General features: G+C 46.8%; 2 protein-coding genes across 5 annotated transcripts in view; one reads left to right on the top strand and one right to left on the bottom strand.

The window, feature by feature from the left end:
• Nucleotides 1-12,634, top strand: part of PIKFYVE (phosphoinositide kinase, FYVE-type zinc finger containing) — a 603,254-nt gene that overhangs the window by 114,355 nt on the left and 476,265 nt on the right. The window lies entirely within an intron of this gene.
• On the bottom strand, nt 4,363-11,872 carry LOC141067750 (uncharacterized). Its single transcript, XM_073558217.1, has 2 exons — nt 11,310-11,872; nt 4,363-10,815 (listed from the first exon to the last, which is right to left on the bottom strand). The coding sequence occupies exon 2, from the start codon at nt 10,801-10,803 to the stop codon at nt 9,733-9,735; it is 1,071 nt and encodes a 356-aa protein (XP_073414318.1). The 5' UTR covers nt 10,804-10,815; nt 11,310-11,872; the 3' UTR covers nt 4,363-9,732.

The raw sequence follows: 12,634 nt of genomic DNA, 5'->3' as shown, positions 1-12,634 counted from the left end.
ATCAGGGGGAGGATGTAATGCCAGAGCGTCCTGCAGACTGTCAGACAGGCCCCTGCGGAACAACCCCCTCAGGGCGGCGTCATTCCAGGATACTTTGGTGGTCCAACGTCTAAACTTTGAGCAGAACCGTTCAGCAGAGTGCCTCCCCTGTGTCACACTCATCACCATATCCTCTGCCAGACGCACTCTATCAGGCTCATCATAAATGTGCCCCAGAGCCTCAAAGAACAAATTCACAGACATACGTTCAGGAGCAGAGGAAGAGAGAGAGAAAGCCCATGCCTGTGGAGCCCCCTGAAGTAAAGAAATGACGACCCCCACCCTCTGGAACTCATCCCTGGAGGAACGGGGCCTCAGAGTAAAAAAAAGCTTGCATCCTTCTCTGGACGACCTGAACTCCCTTTTATCCCCTGAGAAAGGGTCTGGCAATTTGACCAGAGATTCGGGGGATGCCAGTGACACATCTCTATCCCCAGCACTAGAAGCCCCTGCAGTGACAGCCCCCTGCACAGTATCCACCAACTGTTGCTGGGTATGAGCCGTTGTGCGCTGTTCCACATTAAGTTTGTGGAACATTTGGGTCAGGTGCTTGACCTGATCAGCCAAAGCTTGTATGGGATCCATGAGGATAACACACTTTTTTTTTTTTTTTTTTTTTTTTTCTTCAGAGAAAAAAAAACCTGAAATGATCAGCTATAATGTCAGGAACACCGCACTGCACTTGCTCACTGAGCCAGTGCGCGTGTCCTGAGTACAAAAACAGTGCTCAAAGATACCTGTGGAGCGGGCAGCCGTGGTGACAATACATGCTCCAGGACCTAAAGCACGTGACTGCTGGGGGCGTGGCCTAAGCTCCACAGAGCTAGGAGCTGCAGGGAAACTCCTAGAAAGGTAACTACAGGACAATGTTACCAAGCGGCATAGACAGAGACAGAAACCAGATCAAGCCGGGTGAAAGCACGAGATAGCAGGACAGTACCTAAGGGTTAGACAGAGCGAATAGTCAGGACGTAGCAATAGATCAGAAAACCAGAACGGGCAATGGACGGTACATTAGGGACAAACTGCAACGGAGTAACTATAGCCAAGCCAGGAGGTCAGAACCGGAGAAGACAATAGTACCAAAACGAGAGACGGAGGACAGAGTGAGAGAACAGGCTGGGTCATACACTGGAATCAAACAAGCAATGCAGAATACACGCACACCTGGGGGGTCGGTCAGACACACAGCCAGAATAACAGTATAGCTGACAGAGAATGCTAGTTTGGAGTGAGTATAAATACCCCTCCCAGATCCAAAGAGAGGCTGGCAAAAGTTAACCCTGTGAGAACAGGACATTAACTATGTCCTAACCATGACACAGACATTTCCGAATGGAATCTCTCCGTTCAGTTATATCGGCCATGGGCCAAGGGGAATACTTGGCCTCGATCGACATCCAGGATGCCTATCTGCACGTCCCCATTTTTCCTCCGCATCAAAAGTTTCTGCGGTTCGCCATCAATGGCCGACATTTCCAGTTTGCAGCACTTCGGGCTCGCCACCGCTCCCAGAGTGTTTACAAAGGTGATGGCCGTCTTACACTGTCGAGGCATAGTCGTCTTACCATACTTAGACGACCTCTTGGTTAAGGGCCCCTCGTTTCGGGCATGCGAGGAGAATGTCAACATCACGCTGGATACCCTCTCCCGCTTAGGGTGGTTGGTCAACAGGAAAAAAGTCATCCCTTATCCCAGCTCAGAGGATTTCTTTTTTAGGGATGATTTTTGATACCTCCCGGGGGTTGGTAATTCTCCCTCAGGACAAGGATCTAGCGCTCCGGCAAGGTGTCCTGAAGCTTCTGCAGCCAGTCCCGCACACCATTCGGTTTGGGATGAGAGTGCTAGGGAAAATGGTGGCAGCAATGGAAGCAATTCCGTTTGCCCAATTTCATCTTCGCCCCCTACAGCACGCCCTCTTGTCAGCCTGGGACAAGAACCCGTTCACGCTCGATCTTCAGTGCCGGCTATCTTCGCAGGTCAGGCAGTCACTAGAGTGGTGGATGAGCAGGTCCTCCCTTCTGCAGGGGAAACCCTTTCCCCCAGATCACTGGCTATTGGTCACAACCGATGCCAGCCTCCTCGGCTGGGGAGCAGTGTTTCACCGCCACACCACCCAGGGACGATGGTCGCCGCAGGAAGCACGCCTCCCGATCAACATGTTGGAGATTCGAGCAGTTCGGCTGGCACTGCAACATTTTCAGCACCTTCTAGCAGGACGTCCCGTCCGAATACAATCGGACAGCGCCACGGCGGTGGCTTACGTAAATCAGAGGGGAACGTGCAACAGAGCAACCATGTGCGAGGTAGGACACGTGTTTCACTGGGCCGAGAGGAACCATTCGGTAATATCGGCAGTCCATATCCCGGGCGTGGAAAATTGGGCGGCGGACTTCCTCAGACGGCAGGGTGTCGCGTCGGGGGAATGGTCTCTGCACCCCGAGGTCTTCCAGCAGATTTGCCAATGGTGGGGAACACCGGATGTGGATCTGATGGCCTCCAGGGTGAACGCCAAGGTGCCCATGTTTGTCGCTCGGTGTCGGGACCCGTGAGCAATCGCCGTGGATGCGTTGGTCGTACCATGGAACCAGTTTCGCCTTCCATATTTGTTTCCCCCACTGCCACTACTCCCGAGGGTCATCAGGAAGATCAAAACAGAAGAGGTTCCAACGATTCTGCTGGCCCCAGACTGGCCCCGTTGGGCTTGGTACGCAGATCTAGTGCAGCTGCTCGCTGACGTCCCATGGCGACTGCCAGAGCGCCCAGATCTACTATCTCAGGGCCCGATCTTCCACCCGAACTCAGGGGCCCTGTGTTTGACGGCATGGCCATTGAATCTTGGATTCTGACCCAGGCGGGGTTTAGCCGCAATGTGGTAGCTACAATGATTAGCACCCGGAAGGCTACCTCGGCGAGAATTTACCACCATACCTGGAAGGTCTTCTTCACTTGGTGTCGAGACCATGGTTTTTCTCCGCTGACATTTTCGATTCCCAACATCCTAGCTTTTCTCCAGTCAGGCTTAGACTCAGGTTTGGCCCCGAGCTCCCTTAGGAAACAGATATCGGCACTGTCCATCCTGTTCCAGCGAAGAATTGCTACCAATATGCAGGTGAAGACTTTCATCCAGGGAGTCTCCCACTTGGTACCTCCCTATAGGGCGCCTCTGGACACCTGGGACCTTAATCTGGTCCTGAGTGTTCTGCAGGAAGCTCCTTTCGAACCACTTCAGGAGGTTCCTTTGTCGTGCCTTTCCCGGAAGGTAGTATTTTTGGTAGCCAGAACTTCCATTAGGCGAGTCTCTGAGTGGGCGGCCTTGTCCTGCCGAGCACTGTTTCTCACCTTCCACAAGGATAAGGTGGTGCTCAGACCAGCTCCCCCCTTTCTGCCAAAGGTCGTGTCCTCGTGCCACGTTAACGAAGATATTGTCTTGCCCTCGTTTTGTCCAGCGCCAGTACATCGCGTGGAAAAGGCTTTTCATACGTTAGACTTGGTGAGAACACTCAGAAGGTATGTGGCGCGGATGGCACCCTTTCGTCAGACGGACACACTGTTCGTACTCCCCAAAGGGCGCAGGAAGGGTCTCGCAGCCTCAAAATCGACCATAGCCAGATGGATCCTTCTAACTATCCAGGAGGCCTACCGCATCAGGGGTGTGCAGATTCCAGCAGGGATCAGAGCACACTCTACTCGGGCAGTGGGCGCTTCGGCACCAGGCTTCAACAAAACAAGTGTGCAGGGCAGCGACCTGGTCCAGCTTGCACACGTTTACTAAACATTACAATGTCCATACTCAGGCTTCGTCAGATGCGAGCCTGGGTAGAAGGATTCTCCAAGCAGCGGTGGCACACCTTTAGACAGGAGGTGCATGTAGCTTGGATTGGTGAGTCAACTTCCCACCCAGGGACTGCTTTAGGACATCCCACAGTACCTGTGTCCCCCAATGAAACGAAGGAGAAACATGGATTTTTGTGAGTACTCACCGTAAAATCCTTTTCTCCGAGACGCTCATTGGGGGACACGGCACCCACCCTTGTTAGCCAAGTTGGCTCTGTTTTTTTATTTAATTAATGTGCATTTTTTGTTGATGTCAGGTTGGATCTTTTCCAGACATATTGTTATCTGCATTAAGGCTGATTTTCGTTATTTCTCTGACTGCTTTTGCACTAAACTGGTTTCTGCCCGGGGCGAGGGTGTATGCGGTGGAGGAGGAGCTAACCTTGTGTTGTTTACTTAGTGTCAGCCTCCAGATGGCGGTAGCATACACCCCACAGTACCTGTGTCCCCCAATGAGCATCTCGGAGAAAAGGATTTTATGGTGAGTACTCACAAAAATCCATGTTTCCCATACAATCCACCGCAGTCAGGTGTTTCTCCACGCAGTGTAGCAATCCCACTCCAAGCTCTCATTGCTTCAAGTCTACTGGCCTCTCTGCAAGCAGGATGAGTCAGCAGAAAAGCAAATCAGTTATAACTCCAGTCCAGATAAAACAAAGCTTCCAAATTTTTTGCCAGTTGTCCAGGGTATCCTCCTGAATGACTCTTCAAGAAATCTTCGTAATAGAAGAACTTAGTCGCTGGATAAGTTGCTTCAAATAGGTCATTCAAATAATTTCTGCACTTTTTTTTTCGCGATACTTGGGGCTTAATTGGTCAATTGTTATATTCCTTTCTGATATGATAGGGAAATGTGAGGTAGTGCAGAAATTAGACTATATAGACCATTTCAATATAAATCAAGATACTAATAAGTCTTTGGGTACCACAGCTGTATCATATCCAAACCATTACCACCAAGTAGAGAAATATGTAATGTATTGAATAATTCTCAATTGAAATGTCATCTTTATTCATACAAACAAACAAAACGACAGAAAAAACATTAAAAAGCATTATAATATTATAATGTGATTATATAACATTATTGTTTTAATGTTTTATTTATTGAAATCTGCAAGTTACATCCGAAAGAAAGCAATCAACAAAGTAGCTTACAAAATTATTATATAACCTACAAATTCCACTTTTCGGGAGTTAAACAGATGGTTTGAAATATCAATTCATGGCAAAAACTATTGATATATAGAGGTTTAAGGACAACAACAGCCTTAAAGGAACTTCCAGTAGCAAGATTATCTGGGTTCAAATCTGGGTTCTTCCCATCCACACGCCCCTGCTACATCACATATGCCATGATTTCAAACAAAGATGAAGAAGAACAAAAAAGAAGAAAAGAAAAAAAAAAAACAGTATAGGGAGTAAAGGGACAGGAGGTCAAGTAATTAGAGGGAGAAGTTGGGAGATAGGGGTGGAATATAGGGGAAGTAAGGGGAGGGGGGGGGGAGAGGGGAACACTAGGCAACAAGGGTTTCGGCCACTATAGCCTTATTAACTTCTACTAATGGATCTGAATCGGGTCCATGGGTGCCATACTCTTTCAAAAGCTGAAAGTGAGCCATTCACCAAGGCAGCCAGTTTGGCTACTTGATATAGCATATCTACCTTCTCTTGCAATTGGGATATAGATGGAGTGGTAGTTGTCTTCCAGTTCATAGGTATCAAAAGTTTCGCTGCTGAAAGAATGTGTTGAGTCAACAGAGCAGTATTCTTATGTCCAGTCGGTGACAGAAAATTTAAGAGCACTATCTCCGGTGTCAATGTAAGCTTTTTGCCCACAATTTCCCCGATATAATCCTCTACTAGTCGCCAGAACTGCAGCAGGGGTGGACAGGACCACCACATATGTAAGTATGTTCCCTCCGAGTCACAGCATCTCCAGCATCTAGTAGAAGACCCCGTCTGCCAATAAGTGTTCTGCTGTGGTGTAATATACCATCTGGCGACTATTTTAAAAGAATTCTCTTGTGCTCTAACGCATTGTGATGGGCCATGAGAAGAATTATAAATGTGTGATATTTGATTTGGGGTAAACTTGTATCCCAAATCCTTTTCCCAATGTGTTATATAGGCTCTTTTGAGGCAACAGTCAGTTATATTTAAAACCTGGTAAATAGACGACATTATCTTTTTGGGTTTATCCTTTGTTGCACAGAGAGTCTCAAATGCAGTCAGTGGGCGGGTAACGTCTGCTCCTAAAAGATACTGTGCCAAGGAGTCTCTTATAGAGCCGAATTGTATAAAGGTCAAGTTGGAAAGCCCTGGTTGCTTCTTCAGTTCCTGAAAGGAGGGGAGTGCCCCGTCCGTTAAGAGTTCATCAACCGCTACATTTGCCAGGGAACCGGGTTTGATTAGATCATTGTCTCGGGAATAAGATGCGTGTGGCATTATATCTGCCAACTTGAGTAAGGGGGACAAAGGGGGAACTAGAGTTTTCACCAATCCCTTCCATAATTTTAAGGTAGCTTTGGTGTGTATATTAGGTAAATTTTTGTTTATGTTTTTACAAGGATATGCCAAAAGGATGGATCTCAGGGGATAAGGTGCTAGTGCTTCCTCCACCTCAATCCACTGCTTATTGTTAGGAGACCGCAACAGGTCTACCACTCTGGTAAGCATTGTCGCTTGGTAGTACCTTACTATGTCTGGTGCACCCATCCCACCCCTCGATTTGTTTAATGTTAATGTCCTGTATGCTAATCGGGGCTTTTGCTTTTTCCAAACATATCTGCGGAATAATGTATTAATTTTAAGAAGATACGATTTGGGGATGGTTATAGGGAGCATTTGGAATATATATATGAACTTGGGTAAGATTAGGCTCTTCAGTAAATTTTTCCTTCCCATCCACGACACATACGAGTCCCTCCATGATTTCATGATGGTTTCTACTGAGGCAATTAGGGGGGGAATATTCTGTTGAAAAAGGTCTCTATCCGATCTTCCTATCTTTACACCTAAATATTTGATATATTGTTTTGGCCAGGTGAATGGGTATGTACTTTTTAGTTTAGCTAAGGTATTCGGGGATATATGTATGTCTAGCGCTTCCGACTTAGACATATTTACTTTAAAATTGGAAATTTTGCTATATTGATCTATGAGATCCATCAATGTTGGAAGTCCCAGCAAAGGATTAGTCATCAAGACTAAGAGATCGTCCGCAAATGCCGCTATTTTATAGTGTCTTATTGATACGAATACCCTCTATTCCCTCATGTATTTGTATGGCCTTTAAGAGAGGTTCCATTGCTAGCACAAATAACAACGGGGATAGGGGACAGCCCTGTCTTGTTCCGTTCTTTATAGTAAATGCATCTGTTGTAAAATCGTTAATCCTAATATGTGCCTTGGGCTTATCGTACATTGCCATTACGGCTGCTATAAACGCTTCGGGTATCTCAAACTTGATCAGCACTTCCCGTAGGTATACCCAGTCCACCCTGTCAAAGGCCTTCTCTGCATCTGTTCCAAGAAGCATCAATGGGAGTTTACGATTTTTTGCGTATTGAAGAAGGTGTAATACTTTGTGGACATTATCCCTTCCCTCCCTTCCACCCACAAACCCGGTCTGATTTAAGGAAATCAAATTTGGCAATGACTTGGCCATTCTTTTTGCCATCAGCCCTGCTAGGATTTTTAGGTCCACATTAAGGAGAGAGATTGGCCTATAGCTACTACATTGTTCAGGATCCTTCCCCTCTTTGTGTATTAGGGATATTCTGGCTGTAAGCATTTGGTTTGGCAATGGGTGGCCTTGTAAAACTGCGTTGCAAACGTACAATAAATGTGGGAGTAGGAGGCCAGAGAAGGATTTATAGTAAAGTGCTGAGAATCCATCTGGACCGGGCGCTTTCCCCTTCGGGCACTTTGACAGGGCGGACTGCAACTCCCCTAGTGAAAAAGGTCTAGTGAGATATTGTTTTTGGGAATCAGACAAGACAGGCAGATCTAAAGTGCTTAGGAAGGACCTAGTGTCCATGCTTCTTTTAAGTGCGGAATCGGCGTTATCTTCCGGACGGAGATTATATAATTTCTTATAGTAGTCAAGGAATGCCCGCTCCATGTGCTCAGGAGTTTGCGAGCTTAACCCTTGTTCATTCTTGATTGAGTTAATCAGCGTACGTGACTGCCGCTTCCTTAGTTGTGATAACATTAATTTGGATGCTTTGTCTCCATGGACGTACATTCTGTTTTTCCATGTTGCATAGAGCTTAGCAGATCTCGAGTTTAATATGTCTTTAAGTTGCTGTCTTTTTTGTTGCAGCTTCTCTAAGCTATGTTGATCTATTTTATGTTTATGTGTAAGCTCCAGCTGTGATATACTATCATAAAGATCCTGGATTTCTTTTTGTTGAAGTTTATTTAGAAAGGAAGTGATAGATATCAACTCCCCTCTGACAACTGACTTATGTGCTTCCCATAGTATCTGTGAGGAAATTTCTGGTGAAGCATTTTGCTCAAAATATTGGGAAAGCACTTTGTTTATACGTGTCTGTACCTCGGTACTTCCAAGTACTGACTCATTGAGCCGCCATACTCTATGTCGGGGAAAGGCTTTAGATAATGAGAATTTTAACAAAACCGAAGAGTGATCGGAATAAATATTCGGGATTATTTTCGCCTGTTGTATATTGGCAAGCATTTTACTGGATATAAAAATATAGTCTAAACGGTGGTAAGATTTATGACGGTGGGAGTAGAAGGTGTAGTCTCGGTCAGAGGGGTTTAGATATCTCCATGTGTCAATCAATTGTAGAGATCCCAATTGTGACTTTATTCTGTAAAGATCTTTAGGTGAGAGCGAACTTTTCTGTTTGGTCGTGTCTAGCAAAGGCTCTAATGCAACATTCAAGTCCCCACCCACTATCAATGCACCCTCTCTAAAGCCATCAATTTTTCTCAGTGTTGAGAGTACCCATCTCAATAGTTTTTTATTTGGTGCGTATAAACTGCACAATGTTACAAGGGCACCGTTTAGTAGACCTTTAACAAAGATGTAACGACCCTGAGGGTCCGCCATAGTTTCTCTTAGCTGGAAGGGCACTCCCCTTGCCACTGCTATTGACACTCCTCTGGAACCGGATTGGGTGGTTGTCGCATGAAACCATTTTTCATAAATCGAGCTTTCAAAGGAGGGCAATTTATCCGGTTTGAAGTGCGTTTCCTGAATAAGCAATACTGCTGCCTGCTGTTTTTTGAATAGTTGTAATGTGTGGCGTCTAGTGTTTGGAGAATTCAGCCCATGTGCGTTAAAAGAGATGAATGTGTGTACCTTATCCGAATCCATCATGTTTCTGTACACAGCAGCATCCTTGCAGCTCACGACGGAGACTAATCCCTGTGCCTATGGGAGTGGGGAGGTGGTCTAGGACAAGTAGACCAGACGAAAGAAAGAAAAGGGTAGAGAAAACAAAAAGGTGAAGAGGGGGAGAACACAATATTAACATTATCCATGTTATTATGTTGCACAATATCATTGACCAATATGCCAACGTACCATAGTTACCTACTGACATTGTTTCATAGAGTGCCAGCTTGAGGAAAATTCCAATCAACCTTATAAACTAAATATGAAATATGAAATGCTCCATTCTAGGAGAATGCCCAGTTTGGGCTGTAACTAGATCTAGGTTGAAACCTTACAACGAATTATTGGATAGATGTGGCAGCAGTGCTTACCCATATTTGGAAAAGCACGCCAACCCCATCAGATTTGCTTCAGCCATACTCAATACCCCAACTGGGGTAGACACCAAGAAAACTTAACTGCAAAATCTGGGTCTAACCCAAAGATCAAGTATTGTCTCTGGAGTCCTTAGGAAGCGAGGTCTTTGTCAGCTTCCTTTTCAGCCTTTGTGATTTTGGCGTCAGGGCTATCTGCCACGCCGGGTCATCTGGTAGCGGGTGCAATAGGGTCGCCGAATGGAAGGACTCCAGGTCCGGGTAGGCCTCCAGCTCAATCCCCAAGGATTCACATGCCTCTTTGATGTCTTGTGATGTTCTTGCTGAGATACCTTTGTCTCCATTTGTGATATGTACTCCAAACGGGAACAACCATCTAAAACGGATGCCTTTTTTTATCAATGCTTCAGTGAACGGTTTCAAGATCCTCCGCTTCCTGAGAGTGCTAGCCGATAAATCCTGGAAAAGTTTAATTTGTGAGCCTTCATATGAGATCTCCTGCGCCTCCCGCGCTCTGCGAAGAACTAAGTCTTTTGCTCGATAATCAAGGAAGCGACAGATCACATCTCGTGGAGTTTCCCCTTGAGAAGGCCTCGGACGCAATGCTCTGTGTACTCTCACCAGTTCGATTTCCTGTGGATCTGATTCATTAAGTAGATCTTTGAATATCTCTTGTGTTGCTTTCCATAATGCCTCAAAGGCCACCGTTTCAGAAAGGCCTTTAACTCTTATGTTACGACGTTCTCTGTTTTCATGATCTTCTAGCACCGTGTGAATTGTATGTAGTTGGAGTTCATGGACTTTTAAAGAGTCTAGTACAGCGTTCGAACTTTGTGTCATGGCAACTTGCGAATTTTCCAATGTCTCAAGTCTGTGGCCTTGAAGTTTTAGGTCGTGTTTTATCTCTGCAAGTTCTTGTCCTATTGGCTCAAGAGCTTTAGACAATATACGTTTGATGAACGAACGAGTGACTAAGGCCTCTCTCGCTGTGCTGCCCGTGTCAGAGTCACTCTCCGGTTCAGAATCTGAATCTTCTAATGAGGTCAAATCACGAAGCTTGGGTGGTTTAAGAGAATCTGACGGAACCGTTTGTTTTTTAAGAAAGTCATCCATGTCTGTTTGCGTAGTGGACTTTGTAGGTTTGGGCATGCTCTTTTGCGTTTTTACGCTGGATCTCCCCATTTTTGCAGTTATCTAAAGCAGAGAAGAATAGAGCAGTTTGAAGATTAGAATTCCTCTCGCTGGCTATGAATTTAGCTAATGTTCCATTTTATGCCCAATCTTATAAGTGATAAACAATGGAAAGAGATGTCGTTCTGGCTCTGGTCACTAGATGGCAGTCTATAACCACTTTCTGCTGGTTTTCCAGAGAATCCTCTCTTATATCCTTTCAGCTAGGTATAACATGGGTTAATTAGATAGCAGATAAGGGGGGGAGGAAAGGTGTAGAGACAGCACTGGTGGGGGGGGGAGCGCTTAATACAGATCTAAGGCTCCTTATATTACTCCCTTCACTCCTCGCACCCCTCGGGTCAGACAGTCTCAGGCCCCCACTTGATTAATTGATTATCTCCTTTATTGCTACGGAGTTAGGGAGAATGACCATGCTCTCCTGATCCTCTGTCCCCTGAATCAGACCCCCCTGCTCAAGACACTCCGTCACCTTGCTTCTGTTATTTCAGCGTTACCTCAGCTCCCGGAGACGCTTGAATCCCTCAGATCTCTCTCACTGATTGCAGAGAGGGGAGGAGGCTGAAGCGTGCCGCTGCACGTCTATTCTAGGTCCCGGGCCGCGTGTCTTCTGCAAGCCCGACGGGACTATTTTCAATGCTGCGGCGTGATACACACTCTCTGTAGCCGTCCCCCAGCTATGAGAACAATAGCGATTTTGTGTGTCCTGGTCTGGGGATTTCGCAATGGTACCTTATCTGCAGGGGAGGGTTAGCTCCGGGGTCTCTCTTATCTGACAGCCTTAGGTCAGGGTGAAGTCTTCTGCCCGAGGCGATGGTGCTGTTAGCAGTATATCCTTCCGCCACTCCGGCAATCTCCCGCCTGCAGGGCCTCAGTTAGATGAATCCCTTCTTTATCCCGAACGTGACTCGCCACCCAGGGTCTATGCGATCCAGTGGGGTCCTGGTTTGGGTTGTAATGCGGGGATGGTATAAAAAGAAGGCTCTGGTGATATTAGAGCCCCTTTTGGTGCATTTGTCCGGGAGCTCAGGTTTCCTGCTTCTTGCTCCACCAACGTTCAGGCTCCGCCCCGATTATATAACATTATAATGTGATTATATAACATTATATTCATGGATATCGCTTCTGAACAATAAAGTGACAAGACTAAGTACATATCCAAAGATAGACACCCAATTGTCCTAATCATATATAGTACCTTATAGAAAGCAATACCAGACTGAAATAATCTTGCAAAGCATATAATGGTGCCTAAACCTCCGGCTTAACATGTGTACCAATATAACCTCTAATCACAAAAGGTAACCATTAGTGGTGGACAACTAGACAAGACAACGTCCAATACTAGTCGATACAATCCATGTGCTATTGTGTACTAAATCACACTTCCCAGTACCCAATGCGCGTTTTCCCTTCACCCATGACAGCACCACCTGAGAGAGGGATCCGCCCCGCCAGGACAGGAACCTACTGAGACATAAGGGGCGGCACCTCTCCCCCGCTTCAGTTGGGTTCCTGTCCTGGAAGGAACCCCACTGTCGGCGGTGCCTGTCATGGGCGAAGAAAATGGACCCAGCCCCGTCCCGGCGCAGGAAGAACAGGTGTCTCACCTGCAGCGCCGGCCGTCGGGTGCTGGATGCGCAGTCCCCGGGCCCTCCGGGGTTCCGGGTTCGTGCGGGCGTCGGTGGGATCCCCGGGGTCTGCGGGAAGCCCCCACCGCGCCGCCCTCCCCTCGCGCACGCCGCATATCAATCCCCATAGCAGGGGAGAGACGCTGGCTTCTTCCGGCCGCTGACGGGGTGCGCCGGCTGACGTCAGAGAA

Source organism: Dendrobates tinctorius, unplaced genomic scaffold, assembly GCF_039654945.1.
Source record: "Dendrobates tinctorius isolate UK_male_01 unplaced genomic scaffold, ASM3965494v1 ptg000254l, whole genome shotgun sequence".
Lineage (NCBI taxonomy): Eukaryota > Metazoa > Chordata > Amphibia > Anura > Dendrobatidae > Dendrobates > Dendrobates tinctorius.
This window is presented reverse-complemented; position numbering and strand designations above follow the sequence as displayed.

Bases quoted from the DNA above. Each gene is read 5' to 3' on its own strand.
- LOC141067750 (XM_073558217.1), bottom strand. From the start codon at position 10,803: ATGGGGAGATCCAGCGTAAAAACGCAAAAGAGCATGCCCAAACCTACA.